Source organism: Corvus moneduloides, chromosome 20, assembly GCF_009650955.1.
Source record: "Corvus moneduloides isolate bCorMon1 chromosome 20, bCorMon1.pri, whole genome shotgun sequence".
NCBI classification, from domain to species: domain Eukaryota; kingdom Metazoa; phylum Chordata; class Aves; order Passeriformes; family Corvidae; genus Corvus; species Corvus moneduloides.
The window spans coordinates 4304441-4324474 of record NC_045495.1 but is presented as its reverse complement, the minus strand read 5'-3'; the positions used below and the strand labels follow the sequence as shown (position 1 = coordinate 4324474).

The following is a 20034-nucleotide window of genomic DNA, read 5'->3' as shown; positions in this document are numbered from 1 at the left end:
CCCTGGGGTAACACGGGCCGTGCAGTGGAGCTCACCCGGTGCCTCCTGGCTCCACACTCATCCCCGTGGGGCTCTACCCCCACGGAGGGCTGCGACACAGAGCCCGTGGGGACACGGTGACCGTGGGGAAGCCACCAGCTCCCAGGAGCTTTCCAGGAGCAGCGTGAGCCGGGGTCTCACCTCCACGCACCCCTTGTTCCCCCATCCCAGCGGGAACACTCCGGGGCCAGCAGCCCCCAGCCAGCCCAGGCCACGGCTGGCAACGCACCCGGGGGTGCTGGGGCGGGACGGACGGGCGTGACAGACGAAACAGAGCCCAGGCAGGAGGTGACAAGGGTTTATTATCTCTCAGCAGCGGGGTGGCGGGCGCAGGCACATGCAGATAGGGCCCGGCCCGGCCCGGCACGCCTGCCCGCCGCCCACGGGCCAGCGCAGGCCGGGGAGCGATAACGCCGCTGGGAGGGCACGGGGGGGCCCCGCAGCAGCCGCGCCCCCCCAGCCCTGGGTCACTCCTGGCAAAGGACAGCACCGGGAGGGACCTGCCCCCGCCCTATGGCACGGGGTGGGGGCACTGAGCTGTGGGCACAGGACCCCCAAATGCCACCAGCCCCCCAGCAGTGCCAGGCTGACTTCACACAGGGTCTGGCTGTGCCAGCCACATGGAGCACAGGCATCGAGACAGGCAGGGAAGGGGCAGAGAGGGCTCTGTGGCACTGTGGGGAGGATGGGCACACACGACAACCTCTTTCACATTGTCACAAGACAGCAAAGCCACTGGCCATAAGAGGCAGGGGGAGGGAGGGAGGCAGGGGCAGCTGTACAGGCTGTGCTGGAGGAGCCTGTCCCCACCTCAGTGTCCTGCTGGTCCCCCAACCCACCTCTGACCACCATTCTGCTTGAGTTGTGGGGTCAGGAAGTGCCACAGCATCTGGGGACACTGCCCTCTCAGGGGATGGGTGGCTTTGGCACAGCGCTCCTTTTTGGTATTTCTGGTGGTGGGACCTCACCAGGGCTGAGCTGGGCTCCCTCTGCCCTGTGGAGAGCTCCCTGCTCCAGATCCTATGAGGAAAATTCCCCAAGGGGAGCCAGCATGGGAGAGGGTAGCACCCACTGCTAGTGCTGGATTGTCACCCTCCTGGGGGGTTGGCTGCCACCCACCCAGCCTGGGCAGGGCTGCTGGCACTGTGGGGGCCCTGGGGGTGAGACACAGGGAGAGCCAGCCACAGGGACAGCTGTGGGCAGAGGCAGGGCTGGGACAGTGCCCAGGAGAGTCACTGAGAGAGGGCAAGGAGACCAGGGGAGGGGGTCCTGGTTCTTTTCCTAAAGCTCCACATCCCAAGCCTCTGCTCCCAGCTCCAGGTGTTCACCCCAGGGCAGAGAACAGCAAGGCACTGGGACTGCAACGCCAGAGAAGCTGCCAGTCATAACCGGGGATGGGATTGGCCTGAGACAACACAAGGTTAATTAGAAAATAAATCCTCTCCCAGCCTTGGAATAAAAAGAGCAGCAGACAGGACATGCATCTTTCTGGCCCTACAAAATAAGGCACCAGTTACAAATGAAACTCGGATTGTCTTTGATATAAAAGGAATTCCCATGTGTCGAAGGCAGTTGATGTCTGAGTGCATAACAGGGAGTGATCTTCACTAGTTTTGGGTTGGCCAACCTCATTCCTTGGCCTCGGTGGCTTTCTGGAACAGGGGAAGCTGCAGGAGGGGAAGAGAGAAGCTGTTAGGGCTGCAGGAAGGGAAGGCAGGGAGCTGCCTGCACTCTGCGGTGGACAGGGTTGGGGAAAGAGAGGTTCCCTGGGAGACTGAAAGCTTCCAGGCAGGTCCCCGTGCCCTAGGAGCAGCTGGCATTGCCAGCTGCCAGCGCCCAGCTCACCTTTGTGAGATCCACACCAGTGATGGCACGCACGGAGGCGGGGACCTCAGCCAGGAGACGGTTCACATCGGACATGGTGCTGCCTTTCTCTCCGCTGAGAATAACGATCTCATTCACTTTGGAGAGGGGAGCAGACACTTGGGCAGCGATCTGGGGAAGCAGGGATGAGCAGAGAGTCAAGGAATTGCTCAGCAGGTCACTGGCAAAGGTCCCTACAGGGCCTTGCTGTGCCCCCAGGAGACCTGGCCCAGTGTGGGAACTCCCCTGGTCCACCTGAAGCAGGGGAAAGCTGCTCCCTCCTCACCTCGGGCAGTGCATCCAGCACTAGAGCCAGCTGGGCAGCTTCTCCATACTTCTGGAGCGCTTGTGCTTTCAGCTTCAACCCCTCAGCCTCTGCCATCCCGACGGCCTCGATCACAAAAGCCTCAGCCTCTCCAATCTTGCGGATCTTTTCCGCCTCCGCCTGAGCAAGGAGGATTTGCTTCACCCTGGAAAGGGAAACACAGCCCTGCAGCAACCTGGATCCCTCAGAGAGCCCAGGAGCAGGGGCTCAGGGCAGCACTGTGCTCCCACCTCCCCAGCCCAGGGCAGGGGCTCACTCACTTCTCGCCCTCGGCGATCTGCTGGATGCGATAGGCTTCGGCCTCGGCCGGCTGCTTCACGGTGGCCATCAGCTCCTTCTCCATCCGGACCACCTCCTTCTGTTCCACCTCGATCTGCTTCTTGCGCTCCACCACCTCGATTTCGATCTCCTCCTGGCGGATCTTCTGCTGCTCCCGGGCGCTCTGGAGCTCGTAGGCCAGCTGGGCTTCTGCAGTCTGCACACGGGGAAGAGGAGAAGAGGGGTCTGGGCCACAAACTCCTGTGTGCAGATACAAGGACTCCAAAACCAGACACGACTCCTGCTACTGAACCTCTTCCCAGGGGTGACATCCCAATCCTCAGTGCTGCTCTTCCCACAGCACTTGAGCCCAACCAGCTCCAGGTTCAACCCTCCCCACCCTTTCCTCTCCTCCAAGTCCCACCGAATATCTGCAAACAGGAGAGGCATCTGCTGCAAGGAGCTCACAGTGACACACAGACCTGGGTTCTCCACCTCTAGTTCTCCTAACAGATGCAGGAGGAGGAAGCTGACAAGTCCCAGAGCCACCAATACCATCACAGACCCTCCAGGAAACAGCAGTGGGCTGTGGGATGCTGTCACCTTAATGTTGACCTCCTCAGTGAAGGCAGCTTTCTGCAACTCAAAAGCCCGTTTGGAATCTGCTATTTTGGTATCTGCCATGAACTTGACATCCAGCATTTCTCTCTTGCACTCTGCCTCCTGCAGAGAGGGAACAGAGAGCAGAGCTTCAGAGCGTGCAGTTGGAGCAGAAGAGGCTGCTCCAGGGAAGCCCAGCACATCTCTGGACTCACCCGAATGCCAGCATCCCGCTCGGCTTCTGCCACTCCAATGTCTGCATCCCTTTGGACAGCTGCAATCTGAGTCTTCCCCAGGGAGCTCAGGTAATCCACTTTATCATAGACATCCTGGGGAGGGGAGATAAGTCATAAGCACTTCAAACAAGTGACTCCATCCTGCTCCCTTCCTACTGAAGCTCAGTGCGGTCAACCCAGGGTCAGAACACGCCATGTCAGCCGCTCCAAACAAACAGGGGAGGGCAGGGAGAAAAAGGCCATCCCGACATCTTCCCTCACTCCCAGGGGGCTGGGTTATCAGCCAGCTCTCTCCACGAGCCTGTTTACAGAGGCAGCTACCCAGCTGCTCTTGGCCCAGCTGCCTGGATACAGGACATGCTGCGGCGGCTGTCATGGAAACTCCCGGAGGGCTGGGACAGGCTGTCAGCAGGGGAGTCAGGGCCAGGCTCTCTCCTGCTGCTCCCACAGCTCTGCCCAGAGTGCAGCGCCCAACATCTGGGCGTACCTTGATGGTGAAACTCAGGATCTCGATCCCCATGCGACCCACGTCGGGAGCTGCCACCTCCCGCACCAGCTTGGCAAACTGGTCCCTGTCCTGGTAGATCTGCTCCACTGTCAGGGTACCTGCAGAGTGGAGGAAGGTGAAGCACTTTATTTGGAACAGGTAACACGCAACGACGTGGGTCTAAGCTCAGCAACATCCTCGTTGTCCCTAATCTCTTCAGGCCTGGGCATAAGGGCATAATCCTCTGCCCCTGCAGTGGCACCAACATCTCAGTCTCACAAGTGCAACCATCACCCACATGTGCTACCTGTGGCCCTTGGGGACTCAGACATCTCTTGCTGCAGGCACTGAAAACTTATTTATCACAACGCCCAGCCACACAGAGGGAGCTGCTGGAAGGGAGATGCCACCTCTGCAGGCAGCAGAGGAAGGTCCCGTGTGGCTGCGTGGTGACAGCGATACTGCTGGGACCAGCCAGCTGAGAAGGGACAAAGCCACTCGAGATGCCTCCAGGGGATGAGCCCCTCCATACCCAGGATGGAGCGCAGGTGTCCCTCCAGTGTCTGCAGGACCACGTTCTTCACATCCTGCACGTTCTTCCCCAAGAACTGCTCACAGGCCACAGCCAGGAGCTCCTTCTCGGTCATTATCTTCACCTAGAGACAGGAGACAGAACCAAAGGGACTGAAGGTGCCTGTCCAGGAGGTGCAGGCACCCAACAGCAGCAGCAGCAGCAGAAGCAGCAGTACCACCACCAGGCTGCCAGGCCCCCATGCTACTGATGCTCCAAGGGACAGCACTGAGCTGTCACCAGACTGAGCCAGGCCAGTGGACCAGCCAGCGAGGCCCTGCTCTGTGTGCTGCTGTCCAAACCCCTACAGCAGCTCAGCATGGAGGTGCTCCCTGCAGCCATCTGTCCCACAGCAGTGGGGACAGAGCCCGGCCCTACCAGTCCCAACTCACAGAAATCCTACAAAAAGCCCTGAAATACCAGTTCAGCCATTGCACCAACACCAGAGTCAGAAGAAAGCTGGCTGTTACCATCCCTGGCCAAAAGCCATTTTGTTACCTTTCTCTTCCTCCTCTTTCACTAGAATTAATTTTTTTCTGACCAAGGAAAGGCAGAAAACAAGAAAGAGTCTGACAAACCCAAGGAGCAGCTTGGGAACAGGGGCTCTATTCAGTGTTCCCTGGAAGGAGAGATGAGACAGTAAGACCACAGCACACTGGTTTGTCCTGCCTGTAGCTGGGAGCTGCCAGACTCCAATGTGTCATGGTCAGAACTTGGCTGTTCTGCTCCATACTGTCAGTCTGGTGATGATCCCCAGAAGTGGGACACAGCAATATTTTCACCTCCCACAGCCAGAGCCAGGTGTAAAAGCACCCCCATTCCAGCCAAGCCAGGGTCTTAGGATGGTCCTGCTGGTCACAGGGCTGCTTTTTAAAGGCAAAGTGAATTACAAATCCCCGTGGAGTGTGTCAGGCAGTGGAGATCTGTGCCCTACAGCACCCAGCTATGAGGAGCTGCAACCCACCAAGATGTCAGCTCCTGGTGGCCCTGCCCAGTCTGAGGGCTCAGGCAAAGGCTGGGCACAGGGACATTCTGTGCCTGGCAGCACCAGAGAAGGAGCAGGTCCATAGCAGCCACGCAGCTTTCTGGATCCTACAGCACCCTCTCATGGACACAGCTGTGCTGGGCAGCGCCTCCTGTCCTACAAGGAGCTGGTGGCACCCGGAGTCCTGCCCCAAGGGCATTGGTTGGACCTGGTTCAGAGACTTCCAAAGCCACAGATGCTGCACAAGGACCCTCTGAGGGTCCCAGCACACACTACTGAGGGATTCACAGCCTACAGACCTCATCCCAATACCTTCTAGAGCACTTCCAGCTGCAAAAGCAACACAACTCTTTCTTGAGATCCATCCAAAATGATCCCTCTGGAGCCAAACTGCAGCACCTGGCCCCAGCCCTGCCAGAGAGCAGGACAACTGGGACTGACTGTCATCTTCTAAAGGGACAGGAGGTGGACTGTGTTAGACACAGTGAGCTGGCCAAAACTCACCTGCCACAACCCTGCCCCTTGTAATGTGAAGAAAGGCCAACTCAGGCTGAGCCTATTTCCTACTGCTGCTTCCCAGACTGGTTCTCCCAGTCAAAAATGTCAAACAACCTCAGGCAAGTGTGGCAATCCTCTTCCTCATTGTCCCCAAAGCCTCTCGGGATCCTTTCGGAGCCAATTCCACAGTGGCTTCTTGTCCCTACACCCCAGGCCAGCAGTGTGCTCTTCCCACACAAGGGGGAGTTGGGAGAGCTGCTCTGGAGCTGCACCCAGGAGCGTGAGCCCTGCACAAGGCCCTGCCACAGCGAACGGGAGGTTTTTGCAAGTATTAAAAGCAATTAGACTCAGCAGCAACATTTATGGTGAGCATCTGCCAGCAATTCCACCTCTCCAAACAATCCCCACCCTCGGGAGCTGTGGGGAGGACAGAGCACAGGGCAGGATGTTCATTAGGAGAATCCCTGCGGTGCTTAGGAGCAAGGAATGATTCAGCCTCTGGATAAAGCCAGCCAGCCTCCACTGGTGAGCCCTGGACAGCCCATGGGAGCCTGGCCCTGCACGGAATACAGATCCCAACCTCCAAAGCAAAGGCTGCACAAAAGAAACCAGAGTTGAGCAATTCGTGCTCAGTGTGTTCTGCAGGGTTTCAGGCAGGGCACTGCGACACTCAGTGCTTCTCAAATGTCACTCCCATCAGAGGGAGAGCCTTCGGCTGGCAGGGAATCAGAGAGCCTCCATCCAGCAATCCTGTGTGCAGGATCGATGCCGCCGCACCCTGCTCCGGCCAGCTGCACTCGCAGCGAGGGGTGAGCACAGAGAATCCAATTAGCTGGAGGCTCAGGAAAATGGTACAGAAGGATACAGAGCCCAGCATGGCCCAAGGCAGCAGCATCCCAGCACATCCCAGCACCCAGCCAACGCAGGGAGGAGACTACTGGTGAGCACTCATTAAATCCCTCCTCAAGAAAAAGAACAGCATCCTTGTGCACATTAAGAATTTCTATCATTACAGCAAACACTTTAAAAGCTCTTTCTCCAGGAATAAGTTGTTTGCTTTTTTCCCTTTCTTTTTTTTTGCTCAAGCCCTTAAAAGAAAAATCTTTGTCTCAAAAGTACTTCTGCAAAGTTAAGGTAACTTCTGCCATGCACATCCCCAACAGCCTTGAGGCTGCTTTCTGCGTGGCAATTTTTTGGATCCCAGCTTTAAAATTAACTGTCAGTGGAAAAAATGAACAGTGAGAGGAGAGAGTAACACAAATGAGATGAACTGGGGTCTGCATTTTTAAATCAAGGCACCTGGTGATCCAGCCCTCTGCTACCAGACCATTTTGCAGGCAATGGAGGGATTTCCCAAAACTAGGACAAAAGGGAATGCTGGCTTCAGAGAAACACCAAATACAGAAGGAAAAGCCTACAGATTTAGGAAAAGAGTGTGAAGGGAGACATGGGTGCACACATTTTGCCAACCATGCAAAGACCACTGGGGTTTTGTGACGCCTTAGCAGCTAAATGGATATAAAGAACTGGAAAAGAACTGAAAGACGGATATAAAGAACTGGAAAAGAACTGAAAGACGGATATAAAGTACTGAAAAATTGAAACCAAGGGTGCTGGCTCCATGAGGGATTTTGGTCACATCACTGCATCACTCAGCAGCTCCCCTTGGCTCCAGAGCTCCCCACAGGGAATGTGGCAGCCACTTATCCTGTGACAACTCACCTGGACATGCCTTGGACACACAGTGACCACAGCCCTGTGTGCACTGAGAGCCGCTCTTGGTTTGTACATCCAGAATGAGCTGTCAGGAACAATTTTCAATCACAGCATCCAGCTGCCTAATTGAGGAACCCAATTCCCTCAAAAACTAACATTTCCCTCCCAGCATCCTCCCCAGGGCAGGACTTGGCCCCAAGGACAGCCTGTACCAGGACAGCAGACCTCAGACTCCAAGAAGTGCAGGGTTTTGGTGTGCTGCCACAAGCAGCAAAAGCAGGTTCTTACATTTGAAGAAAGCTGGAGAGAATCAAAATTCAATTCCAGCCAAAAAATTTACACGCCAGTTTTAGCGCCTGGAGGGACTAAGTTCTTTTTTTTAAGCTTTAACTCACCATGAAGAAGTACAAGGTCCATGTGCTAACAATAACAATCCAAAGGAATATAAAGCTCGATACCATCTCAGGAGGTTATGGGTCAGTCCTGTGGGGTCACACACAGCTCCAAGGCCACCACAGAACATCAGCACTCCACAAACACAGCAAGTCACCCCCACACACCTCATTTGCCACGTGGACAAATGAGACACCAGAAAAAATTATTTTAGGGAGAGGAGGAGAGGTCACAACCCCCTTCACCACATGGAACATACTGGAGTGTGTTTGTACCAACAAGGACAGCGTGGTTTGGTACACGGATTTATTTCATAGTTGGCTTCTCTCCCTGGACAACAGCCACCTCTTAAGGGGGAAAACCAGATGTAAGTTAGAGACATGCATTCCTGAAATGATGTTTTGGAGTTACTGTACCTGTGCCACACCTGTGACAGTTATAGCTACCCCCTCCGCCGTCTCTACGTCCTCACACCTGGGCTGTAACGTCATTATCTCTAGGGAAATCCTGCCAAAAAACGTAAAATATTTGCACGTTTCCAGGTTACACACACACAGCTCTTCCCTTTGCATCTCCTGCCCCAAGCTACCTGCCGCACTCATCACAGGTAATGCAAGACAGGCACAGAATGCAGCCAAGGGACCACATCTGTGACTGGAGACAGACTGGGCACTGCGGCCAAGAAATAGATTTTCAGATAATGCTTAAAGGCAATTTATCAGCAAAGGCTGGAATCCAGACTGGAAATGATCCTGTGACCCTTTCCCTCCTGCTGGGTTAGTGAGGGGCCAGAAGCTGCAGTTTTGGGACCACAAAGGGCCCTCTGTCAGAGGCTCATTGTGCCATGCTGCCCAATGCTGGGGCAGCACAGGATGGTGTCACTGGTTCAGAAGCACAGCACAGAACTGGGATGCTCCCACCCACCTCACATGAGCACTGGTGCTTGGCAGAACCTGGCACTGATGCTGAAGAAGCAGCCCTGGGTTAGCCCTACACAGACCTACCCCCTGACCTGGTTCACCTCTCTCTCTATTTTTCCAGTGTCCTGTGACCCAAAGGCAGATGGAAATGAGTCTCCAGCTCTTTATGGCCACGCCTGTAGAGTATCAGGCACCCAGGAAAAGATCTTGCAGCTCCAGAGCTTTCTCAGTCACCCCAGGTGGGCCTGAGGTACTTTGGTCAGTCCCAGCAATCTGCAGGTCATAATTTCGTAAGACAAGGGACAGAACCTTGGCTGTGGCAGGTTCTGTTCCAGGAAGCCAAGCCTGGCTCCCACGTCAGCCATAATGAGCCGGAAAGGCGTCGGGAGTCAGGACAGGGAGCCACGGGGCAGAGAGTTTGTGTCAGTGAACATTAGGTCAAACATCTGAACCATGAAGGGGCTGCCCTGGGCTGCTGCGTGCACGTTGAGTTGCTCCAGAATTGGCTGGAAGTGCTGAAACCTATCCCTGCAAATTCATGCCTGCCTTGGCCACTGTCCTAATTAAACTGGCATGCAAACTGGGAGCTGATAAAACACATCCCACTGTCCAGGACATGCACAGGCATTTTTTGCCATGTGTTCACGGCTTTAATCAGATACTGTAGGATTTCAGCCTTCTGAAGGCCTAATCTAGACTTGGAATTTAATTCCCAAACTGTGCTGCTTCTTAGTTCTGTTCACAGGGATGTTTGGTCATTAATGGTTCATAATGTCAGTCCTGTGTGCTGCAACTCATCCAAGGTCTCTGTGCTGTACTTTCAGAGGTGACAACATCCAAAATGGGCAGTGTCTCCATATGGAGGAAGAAGGGCTGAGTGGGAATCCATAGCCAACACTGCAGAGCCAGGCAGAGCTGCAGTTTTGAAATGACACAAAGCCTGCCTTCCCACCTGTCCCAAATCCTGTACAGAATCCAACCTGGCTTGCCTGTGCCTCCACACAAAAGCAGATGCCCTTCTGCTCTCCCCCATGCCCACAATGGAGACCGTGCTGGCAAGGAAAGGGTTACAGCAGGAGCAAACATTAGGTACAGAAATGCTGAATTTGGAATTTGCCAGGGATGTACCTGTCTGCATTATCTGTTAACTGTGGAGTGCCACAGGGCAAGTGCTGGAGAAGGAGAAGGGGAAGGAGAGGAGGGTATGGAGATTTCAGCTGTCCCATTAGAAAATCATTAGTTTTTGTTATCCTGCTGCTGCTGCTGCTGCTGCTGCTCAAAACAGAGGGATAAACAGTTAGACAGGGTGTTAGGAAGCTGGTGGATTATTACCTGTGCAACCCCTGTTACGTACAGTGGGACCCCCTCCGACGTCTCAACATTCTCGCAGCGACAGAGGATGGTCAAAACCTCCAAAGACACTCTGAGCAGGGAGGAGTAAGGGTAGGACAGCAAATACACAGAGCAGTTACCAGAGAGTAAGACACTCGTTGCAAAGGACAGACGAGACTTTGAGGTTTCAGCTTTTCCCTGTTCAGTTTGCCTTTTTCCCACTGCCTGCTCCCAGGGCTCCATAATCGGCTCCCCTGGTCGCTGGGGGGGAGAGTTTGCAGCATACAGCAGCTTCTTTTAATGAGGATAGATAGGCTGGGGGCTCATGCCCACCCTGCACATAAAACTGAACCATCTACGCCATCCTGGTGTCAGCTGGAATCCCCTGTTGACACCAGGAAAAATTCCTTTTGGTAATAATTTAGATGCTTCTGTGTCAATATTTAAGAGAGGCCAGAAAAATGAAAATGCCAGGGACCTGGCTACCCACCCCTGGCTAAGGCATTGAGGAGAGAAGTTGCTTCCAAGTGCTGTCCTGAGAAGCTGAATTAACACCATTTGGCTCCCCCAGAGGCATATTAGACCATGCTGTCTCTCTCACTGCTTTTATTTCTGACCCCTAAACAGGGACAGCATTTTTTCCCCTTGTTTTTCCCCAGTGCTCAAGGTTGGAGCAGGGTAAGTGCCCAGCACCCTGCCAGCTCTAACTGTTCCTTTTGTTCCCAGGTTAATGCTACCTGGCGGGATGCCGCTGACAGCAACACAATTGCTCCTGTCTCTCTTGCTTGCAGCACTGGAAGTTCCAGAAAAAATGTCCTAATTTCAGAGAAGGAAATCTGTCTCACTCTTCATGTTAATGCAGTGGGCTCCATCTGGGGCACAGCTTATGGCATTTGAGAAAGGAGAATTAAGCCCCACATCCCATGGCATGAACTGTTTGAATGGTATGGATTTTACAGTAGATTTGTTTGGATGCTGGAATTCCTGTCAAGAGCCCCATTTGCTAAATAATGCGCAGACCTCTATCATGTAACAGCTCATTCCTGGCAATCCAGTTCTTGGCCCTGGATTCAGCCTATCCTTAACTTAAAAAACCAGCCTCCCAAATGTATCTGATCTCCTGTACTGGGCAGGTCAAGGTCCTGCACCGTTCTCTGCACTTCTCACAAAAGAAGAGAAGGAAGAACCATTTGTTCAATTAACAGTTCTCCCAACAAGATGTCTTACAAAAACCTGGGAATGAAGCTTGTCTGGATCAAACACAGCCCTTAAACACTAAACCCACAAGCTGGGCTTTTCCTTCCCCTCCCACCTTCCATCACGTGCAGAGTGAGGGCAGCCACATGCTCACTTTGTCTGCTGGTGGCAACACAGGTACAGGGAAAAGAAGTTGGAAGAGGCTGTAAGGGTTAACTACAACCTCTGGCCATCATTCAGTGTAGAACCCAAAAGTCACGTCTTTATCCTTTTCCCTGTTATTTTTTTACACAGATGGAGGAAACCTGCATCAGTGGGCATGAGGGATGTATTGGGAGGGAGCATTCCTACAGATCCTAGAGACAAAGAGCCGTATTAGCAGGACAGCAGCACTACCACAGCATGTCAGCTCAGAGCCCAGACTGTAAGCAGCAGCAAGCAAAATCTACAGCTGAGGAAAGGGAGAGCAAGGAAATCCCGTGGTTTTAAATCGGAACAGTCTGCTCCCAAGGTGAGAGCAGTCAGCAGTCTTTACAAAGAGAGACTTGAGGAGCAGAGGGCGGCACTGGTGCACTGCAGGTCACAAACTGGTTTGTTACTGGCTAAGGGGTTGAGCCATACTGGGCAGGACTTGGCTCCTCTTGTGGACATAGAGGCCATTTGAAAAGTACTTCAGCTGAAAGCATGTGATTTCTTTTTTTGTGTGTCTTTTGCACTGTGGCATCCAGCTGTCCCCATGCCAACAGCCAGCAAAGAACTCCTGATGCTCACCCCTGGTTTCATATGCAGTGCCTGGTCCAGTGTTCCTAAAGACACTGCTGACAGCCCCACTGGGATGATTTTGCCAAATTCCTTCTCCAAAAGCCCACAAACAACAGGGGTCTCCTTACCTTTGGGTGTCAGTAATGCACCACCATGCCCAGGCCCAGCCTCCATACACATATTGCTTCTCATCAGAGCCACAGCAGCCACCTGCAGCACAGCAGAGAGCACAGAGACATCAGGATCACACACATGCACGTGCTCTTGGACAGGGAATAACTTACAAGCAGAGAAGTTCATGCTCTTCCTCCTCTCCATGGGCTTCACACAGCAGTTTTCCCAAGGCAACTTTTTTTGGAATTGTCTTATAAAGTTGGAAAATAGTATTTGTATAATTCACTATGACCAACAGTAACACACAGAAAGTGACTGTATCTCAAATCAGGGCTTTATTTTAGTTTTGTTAAGCACTTTTAGCAGCCAGAATCAATGTAAGTATCTTCAACTGTGATGTTAACTGTTAGGGAAAGCCATGTAACAAACCCACCTCCTTTCCTTCACACCACCCTTAAATTCCCAGAGGACCTCTCAAGTCAGCATTGGAGGAGGGAAGAACCCTTGAGCTCCCAAAAAATACCTCCTAGTTCTGGCTTGTGTAAGTAGCACAGTGTCTGATGCTTTGATGGCCCATCTCAGAATTGCATGTGCCCAAGATTCAGGCAGCCTCCAGAACTCCTCTGACACATTTAAGATTTGATCCCAGTGAAGCCAGAAGATGCTGTCTGGATTTTTGTATCTTTGATTTAAGGAACAAGACACCTGCTGCCTTTCAAGAGAGCACCCTGCCAGTGATCAGCCCCGGGTTTTCATGGCTGGGAAGAGAGGAGCTCTGCAGCTCCCCAGCTCAGACCAGGGCTGGGAGCTGCTGACTCTCAGGCAGATCAAGCCAGAATTACCTCTCTTGTCTGCTCTCCATAATCACTCTTACTACAGCAGTGCCTGAGGCCCTCAGCAAGATGAGTGCTGTACAAACAGAGCAACAGACAGTTCCAGCCCTGCGGGATGGATCTCTACAGGCAAGACAGAGCCGGCGCACAGGAAGAGCAGGAACGCGGAACACAGCGTGGCTGTGGGAGCTTTGGGTTGTGGGAGGGGAAAGGGAGAAGGATGAAGCCAGCAGCCAGCAGGCCTTTCAAGCGAAATGACCATTATTGTTTCCTGCAAGAGATCAAAATGAAGAAGAAGAAGCAGCACACATCCAGGCCAGTATGCCTGCAGGGCTCTCCGACTGCAGGAGGGGACTCTGTCCTCCCTGTCCTCCTCCTCTTCCTCCCAGTCCCCCAGCATTTAGCTATCTTCTGCCTGCTCCCAAACACTGGCCACATACTGCCTGCTTTGCTGGCTTCCATGCAATGGTTGACAAACCAGCAGATGAGCCCCATCTACAATTCTTCACCCTTGCACTTCAGTAAGAATTAAACACAAACGGGAAAAGGCTTTACACACTTTTTCAGATCTCCTGTGCTGCACAGCCTAGAGCTCAGAGCCAGCCTTTGGCTTCTTCCCATAGCTGGAAGGCTATTTCAGCCAGGCAAGCGTTACAGAAGCTGATGATACAACATCCTGCAGTAACCACAATGCCTTTAACATTTCTTGGAGGGCGTCAGCCTGGTTAGCTCAGCCTCTCAGCCAGGCCCTTGTTTTCCAAGAACAGGAAGGGAGGTGTTCCTGGCACTCGGGAAAAGCAGCACCACATGGAAAGGTATTTTATTTCACAGGGTCTATGTGGTCTTTACCAAACCTCTGTTAATTGTTTCTTAATAATATCCTGAGAAAGCTCTGCACCCTAAACCCACCATTGTTACAGGAAAGTGCCTCTCCACACAGATGTTCCTCTTCTTCTGTAGGAAATGCACGAAAATACCTTATTTAGTATCACACCCAAAACAAGCTCTACATTTGCTTCCTGATGCTACACAACGCAGCTGCAGGGCACGGTCTACTGAGCTAGATTATATGTCAAAAACTGTTCAAAGCCTAAAAAACCAGGGAAAACGAACACATTAAGGAGGAGTGGGATGCCAGCCAGTTGCTTTCACGCACGCTGGACGTCTGAGCGCAGCAGAGCTCCGTCCTGGTAAGGCTGAGGAGCTGAGGGCTCATTTTCCATGGCAGTCCTGCCGTCTCTTTCTCAATTCTCAGGCAGCAAGTGAAAAAGGAACCAACAAAGCGAAATCTTTGCAAGGCTGAAGAATAAACCCTCTTGCACAATGAGATTTGGCAGAGAAATTGCCTTTTCCAGCTATAATACGCCCACTGTTCCAGCAGACTGGGTCTCACAGTTGCTTGGCCATCACTTCCACAAACATCCACCGTGCCTCTTCCGGGGCAGTGTGCGGGGCCACAAATGGAGGATTCATAGCCAGGGAGCTGCCAGCCAGCTTGGCCTCTTCCCAGTAAAGGGGTCCCATGTTCAAGCAAGAATTCCCAGAGCCAGGGGAAAGTACGTTGTCTGTTTGTTTGGGGTTTTTTTATTATGAAATAAGATTAATCGCTTGGGAGTTGATAGATAAAAGGAGCTCTCAGCAGATGCAGGAAGCGAGCAAGGAAGAACGTGAGCCTCAACAGTTTTGGGGACACAGGGCTCAAAACATCAAAGCTGGGATGATCTGAACAAGCTCTGTGTTGTTTGCTCTCCCAGGTAACTCAGGTACTGAGTTACCTCTGTGGCAGGAAGTGGTGAGCGTTCCAAAATCAGGTCATGGTAAACAGGCTGCTGAATGCGGGCAGACCAGGAAAAAGTTGGTAATTGAAAACAGTTACTGGCAGAAGATAATGCAGAGATAGAGGAATGCAAAAGCATACATAAAGAAAATCACATCCTAAAGCAGGGCCCAGACTAAAGTCAGTGTCTGGTTCTTAGACCCTGCTGTGCATATAAATTAGGCTTTGTTCACATGCAGGAATGGTATAAGGTTAACAAAAATTAATTTTAAAAGATGCAGGGTTCTGAGTTGAATCCATAAAAGCTTCTGATGGTCACTGCAGCAGATGAAAGCAGACTGCACTGGCTATCTTATTCTGGATGTCATCTACATGAAAATGACTTAATGAGTAACAATGCTACAGACTGAGTTTAAAAATACATTTAGTAACTCATCTTGTAAACAGTAACTCAGAGAAGAGAAACAACAATGAAGCTACACAACAAAATCAGAGATACTACCCCAGAATTCCTTTTGGAAACCAAAAGTAAAAGCCTGAGACTATTGTCCACCTGCACCTAACAGGCTTTCCAAAGAGTAGTTTGCAAGCTCTGGAGATTTAACAAGCACATGACAAGGGAATCCTTGAGCCCCACCACCTGTAAAAAGGTGAAGAAGCATCTCCTGAGAAGGAAAGATCCCAAATGAGCTGCGTAAGAGCCCTTTTGAGCACTCATGACTTGAGACCAGATGCAATGCTGCACTCTCAGCAACCCCTGAGCATCACAAGCAGTGAGAAACCAACCATGGGGAAAGATTTTTGGCTTGCCAAAATGACAAACCTAAATCTGCAGGAGCACTCAGTTAAACCTGGCAGATGACCATCAGTGGCACTGCAAGTTTCCTGCACAGCTTGCTTGGTATGAGAGGTGGGACATCCCAACCACAACCCTGGGGAACAGTTTGAACTGAATGAACTGTATGAACACAGGGCAAAACCTCACATGAGACCCAGCTGAAGCTGCCTGCTCCTTCCCACAAACTCCTGTTTCTTTTGAGGCTGAAGAACTGGAATTGCACCACCAGCTTTAGGGTTCAGGTGGCTCTTGCTGCTCACCACGTCTTTCCATGGGACATGGCCTGGACCTTCCCGTTCCATTTTCATGCAATAGACTGTTCTCACCTAAGTGTAATTTCTACATTCCTCCTTCCTGAACTGCATCAGATTTTGTTCAGCCCATTGGGTCAGTCTCCAGAGTTTGTTTTGATCCTGATCCAGCTCTTCAAAGCTCTCGAATCCATTCCCAGCTCAGTCTGCAAATTCAATAAGCACATTCTTGATTCCATTATTCAAGCCAAAACAAGGAACTTACTTGATAAATTCTTTCAGCTGAACAGTGAGCTACTGTCAAGTTCCTTGGCAATGGTTTTCCAGGCAGTTTCATATTTATTTCATAATATCTGAGAAACCAGTTCCTCCTTGCACTGTGGACTGTAGGTCTCTTGCAGGAAGGGCTTCAAGAGCCTCAAGAAATTCTTATTTAAGGCCTTCAACTTAGAAAAGTAACATGAAAACAGCACAGTCTCAAAGACATGAACAGTTCTTGAGGAGTAAAAGGGATGCAGTAAGAAGATGGAAGAGCCTAGAGCAGCCCTGGAAGGGTTACATACACCTGACTGCTGGCATACAGCAGGAAATTCCCCCACAAAAGTAGAATTAGCTGCCAGCTCTTCTTTTACTTTGACAGACATCAAGAAGCCTCAAAGGGTGTTGCACTAAAGTAAAACTTGAGAAACTGGGCTGAAGCATATTTCTCAAGCTGACTTCTGCTCACCTGAGAGGGAATCAGATTAGCTGGATGTGGAAAATACCTCTACTTGTGCTCTTCAAGGTGTTACAAGCAATATATTTGTTTCAGTAGCCTCCTAGGAAATAAACTTGGGTTGGATGGGTTGCAAACCCCTGTTTTTTTTCCTCCTTTCACTCCCTAATGCAGGAACAGGGAGGGCTGTGCTCACTTTCCCCCTTCATGTATGTCCAGGTGTTCCCCTCAGAGCTCCTCTGCTGCAGCCTTTGCCACCCAGAAGGAAAATGCTTCAGCTGTAGAGATTTGGGCAATGCTGTTTGGTAACTGTTAGATTAACACGGTCACTATAAATACATATTTCCTTATTATGACACTCTGTGGAAATATTACAGCACTGTATTTCAAAATCAGCAGATCGACCCTTAGCCACAAAAGCTGCATTTAACCAGATTGTAACCCAAACCCAGGATTTCACAGCCTATTTGGTTCCCTGGTGGGAACATTCAGATATCAGGGTGAACAGGTACTTTGTGCATTTCCCTGAAAACCTGACCAGCACCAGTTTTGCTCAGAGCAGGCTCACTGCTCCTGCCAAAGCCTCCTCAGACCTTGTGCCAAGGGAGTCTCCCAGAAAAGTCAGACTCACAATGTGGGGAGACTCAAGGCTCTGTGGGGCATTCCTACAAATCCTGGGCTCCACTATTCACCAATGGATCAATCAGCAGTGCAGTTTCTTAGAAGGAGATCGATGTTGCTCAGCAGGGGAAGGATGGCAGCGCCAATGAAGTGCTGAGCCGTGCCTGGGAAGCAGCTTCCCAAATAAGGCTACAAAGCTCCATGATCCCAAAGCACAGCTGGCTGCTCCTTGAGCACTGGAGGAACTCGAGTGTCTCACAAGAAAGTGAAAAGAAGGAACAACCCTCCTCAGAAAAACCCATGTGCCAGGGGAAGCCCGGGACTAAAGGCCAAGGGGCACAGGCTGAATAAAGAAAGTAAAGAAAACCCTCCCAAAAAGTGAAGTCTTTCAAATAACTACCACATGACAATTCGACACTGCAAGCCAAAGGCCTGCCTCTAATAATATTTGGTTTATTTAAATTAAATTAACTAAAATGTATTTAATATTATTTTGGCTTATTAGTAATTATTATTGGTTTCTCATTCCCTTCCCCTCTCTCCCCAAATCCAACTTAGTATCACACAAATTAATGCTGGCCCACAAGGTCCTTCCTGCTCTTCCCCAGAGGAACATGGCTCAAGTTCCTGGAATTTCAACGGCTTGTAGCTACACCCTCTCACTAATGCCCTGGCAGCCGCTCTGCACACGGGCACAGAGGAGCTGCAGGGCCCTGCAGAGCTCCCAGTTGGTGCCCTCAGGATTCAGCAAGTATCTGCAGACTATGTTGGGGAGCAGCTGAGAAAAACCAGTCTGGTGGCAGCTCCAAATCCCATCCCAACTGGCAGAACCCGGCGTGATCTCTGCTCCCTTCCCAAAACGCAGCTGCACTTAGAGGAGTGTCCTGGGCTCGCTGCTCCGGGCTGTGGAAAAGCACCAAGCCTGGAACTGCAAGCAGATGCCACAAATTCCTGCTGGCTCATCCTGGAAGCTGCGTTTTGTAAACTCCAGAGCTGAACAGAAGCAAACCCAAGCTTTGAGACTAAAGGGCATCCTGGCACACCTGGAGCACAGCTTCCCAATCTTCCCGTGAATGTGGCATTTCACTGAGCAGTGCCAATTTTGACAGGGGGCTCTTTGGAGGGAAGCACAGCATCAGCTCTGGATCCCACTGGGAACTGCAGACCAGGAAAACTGCAAGGAATACTGCTGCTCTGGGCAGCTGCTGGGTGCAGCTTGTAACTCCTCAGAAGCCATCACCAGAGTGGGCATACTTGTTGCCAGAACTGCAGCCTGCTCCTGGCATCTCCTTAGGAATTCCTGTAAGAGGTCTGTCATCCAAGAGAGATGAACTGATAACAGATCAGCCACAGCTTGCTGGAGGCTTTGGCTCCAAAACCACAATAACATAGCTGCAAGCGTGGCAGAGCTGTGACTGAGGCACAGCCCTGACATTCACGTGCATTTTCTACTGGGTGCTCACTACCTTGCAGTTGGCCTCAGTCTGCCACAGAGTAAAGCTCCCAGCCCTCACATCACCTAACAATAATGAATTCATCTAACAATAATTAATTAATAATAATCCTGTCCGCACAAAGCCTGGTCCATGCCACAGTGCAGCCTGGAGCTTCAGCAGCATTGAAGCAGCTACAGGGTAAATCAGACATGGGGGATTTCACTGCTGGCTTGTTTAACCCCACTCTCAGTCACCTCAGTCAGTTGCTGGTGACATTCCACATGTCCAATGGGCATCACCTGCATCCAGTGCCAGCACCACTGAGAGTCCAGGCGATGTGCTGGTGAGGAAGCAGCAGCAGGATGTGATGGATGAAGACGGGCACTGCAGGGATAAACCTGCAGCGCTCTGCTCCAGGGGGATGCTCACACCCAGCTCCCCTTCCCTGGGAAATCCAACCTGTCCCGGGGAACAGGACAGCTTCCTGGCAATCCAAGCCTAAGCCTGTTAACGGGGGCCCAGAGCTTTGCTGGTGCCACTGCCTGATATCACCCGAAATCAGCAGCATCGGAAGTGCTGCTGCTGACACCGGACCCCACCCCAGAGCCCCGGGGTTCATGCAGGGACCCCACCCCGGAGCCTCAGTTCCATTGCAGCATCTCCCATCTCCCTGTCTATTCCCAAATCACTCGGGGCCCTCCCAGGACAGGGACCCCTAGAATCCCTCGGAGTGTCCTCACAGCCAGGACTCCCCCCCAGTTCCTCCCTCCTTGCACACCCCATCACAGAGACACCCCCAACTCCCACAGGTTCTCTCCATGACAGTGTCCCCCCGATAGGGACCCCTCAAACCCCTGAGAGTCCCCTCACAGCCAGGACCCTCCGATTTCCCGCTCCCATGAGGCTCCATCCCAGAGACATCCCCCTCCTCGCAATTCCCTCAGGGCCCCCAGTGATCGAGACCCCTCAAATGCCTGAGAGGAAACTCCAAACCCCGCCTCTTAGCACACCCCATTAGAGACCCGCCCCAATCCCTCACGGTCCCCCCATAATAGAGACCCCTCAAACTCCTGACGCTCCCCCACAGCCAAGACCCCCAACTTCCTCAGGGTCCCCTCCGTGTCACCCCACAGCCCCTCTGTCCCGACCGTACCTGACACCACCAGCGCCTCATTGGGCCCCACCGTGTGGCAGTTCCCCATGGCGGCCCCGCCGCCGCCCGCCCCCACAACCCCCCGCGCCTCGCACGGCGGGGGCGCGGCCCGCG

At 52.2% G+C, this 20034-nt stretch overlaps 1 protein-coding gene across 5 annotated transcripts; it reads right to left on the bottom strand.

Annotated features, from left to right (window-relative positions):
• Positions 1–322: 322 nt before the first annotated feature.
• Positions 323–20028, bottom strand: FLOT2 (flotillin 2). Of its 5 annotated transcripts, none has more exons than XM_032129525.1 (11): positions 19921–20028; positions 12311–12392; positions 10224–10314; positions 4341–4464; positions 3809–3927; positions 3301–3414; positions 3089–3208; positions 2488–2702; positions 2189–2372; positions 1885–2034; positions 323–1706 (listed from the first exon to the last, which is right to left on the bottom strand). In XM_032129525.1, the coding sequence occupies exons 1-11, from the start codon at positions 19967–19969 to the stop codon at positions 1668–1670; spliced, it is 1287 nt and encodes a 428-aa protein (XP_031985416.1). In that variant the 5' UTR covers positions 19970–20028; the 3' UTR covers positions 323–1667. The 5 variants fall into 5 exon arrangements, with proteins under 5 accessions (XP_031985416.1, XP_031985415.1, XP_031985417.1 ...); XM_032129524.1 differs by lacking the exon at positions 10224–10314 and adding an exon at positions 8388–8478; XM_032129526.1 differs by lacking the exons at positions 10224–10314; positions 19921–20028 and adding exons at positions 8388–8478; positions 16071–16198.
• Positions 20029–20034: the final 6 nt, after the last annotated feature.

Bases quoted from the DNA above. Each gene is read 5' to 3' on its own strand.
- FLOT2 (XM_032129525.1), bottom strand. From the start codon at position 19,969: ATGGGGAACTGCCACACGGTGGGGCCCAATGAGGCGCTGGTGGTGTCA. The intron at 10,315-12,310 runs GTAAGGAGACCC...CTCCCTGCTCAG, and splicing joins TGCATTACTGACACCCAAAG to AGTGTCTTTGGAGGTTTTGA. The intron at 1,707-1,884 runs GTGAGCTGGGCG...CCCCTCCTGCAG, and splicing joins CTGGTGTGGATCTCACAAAG to CTTCCCCTGTTCCAGAAAGC.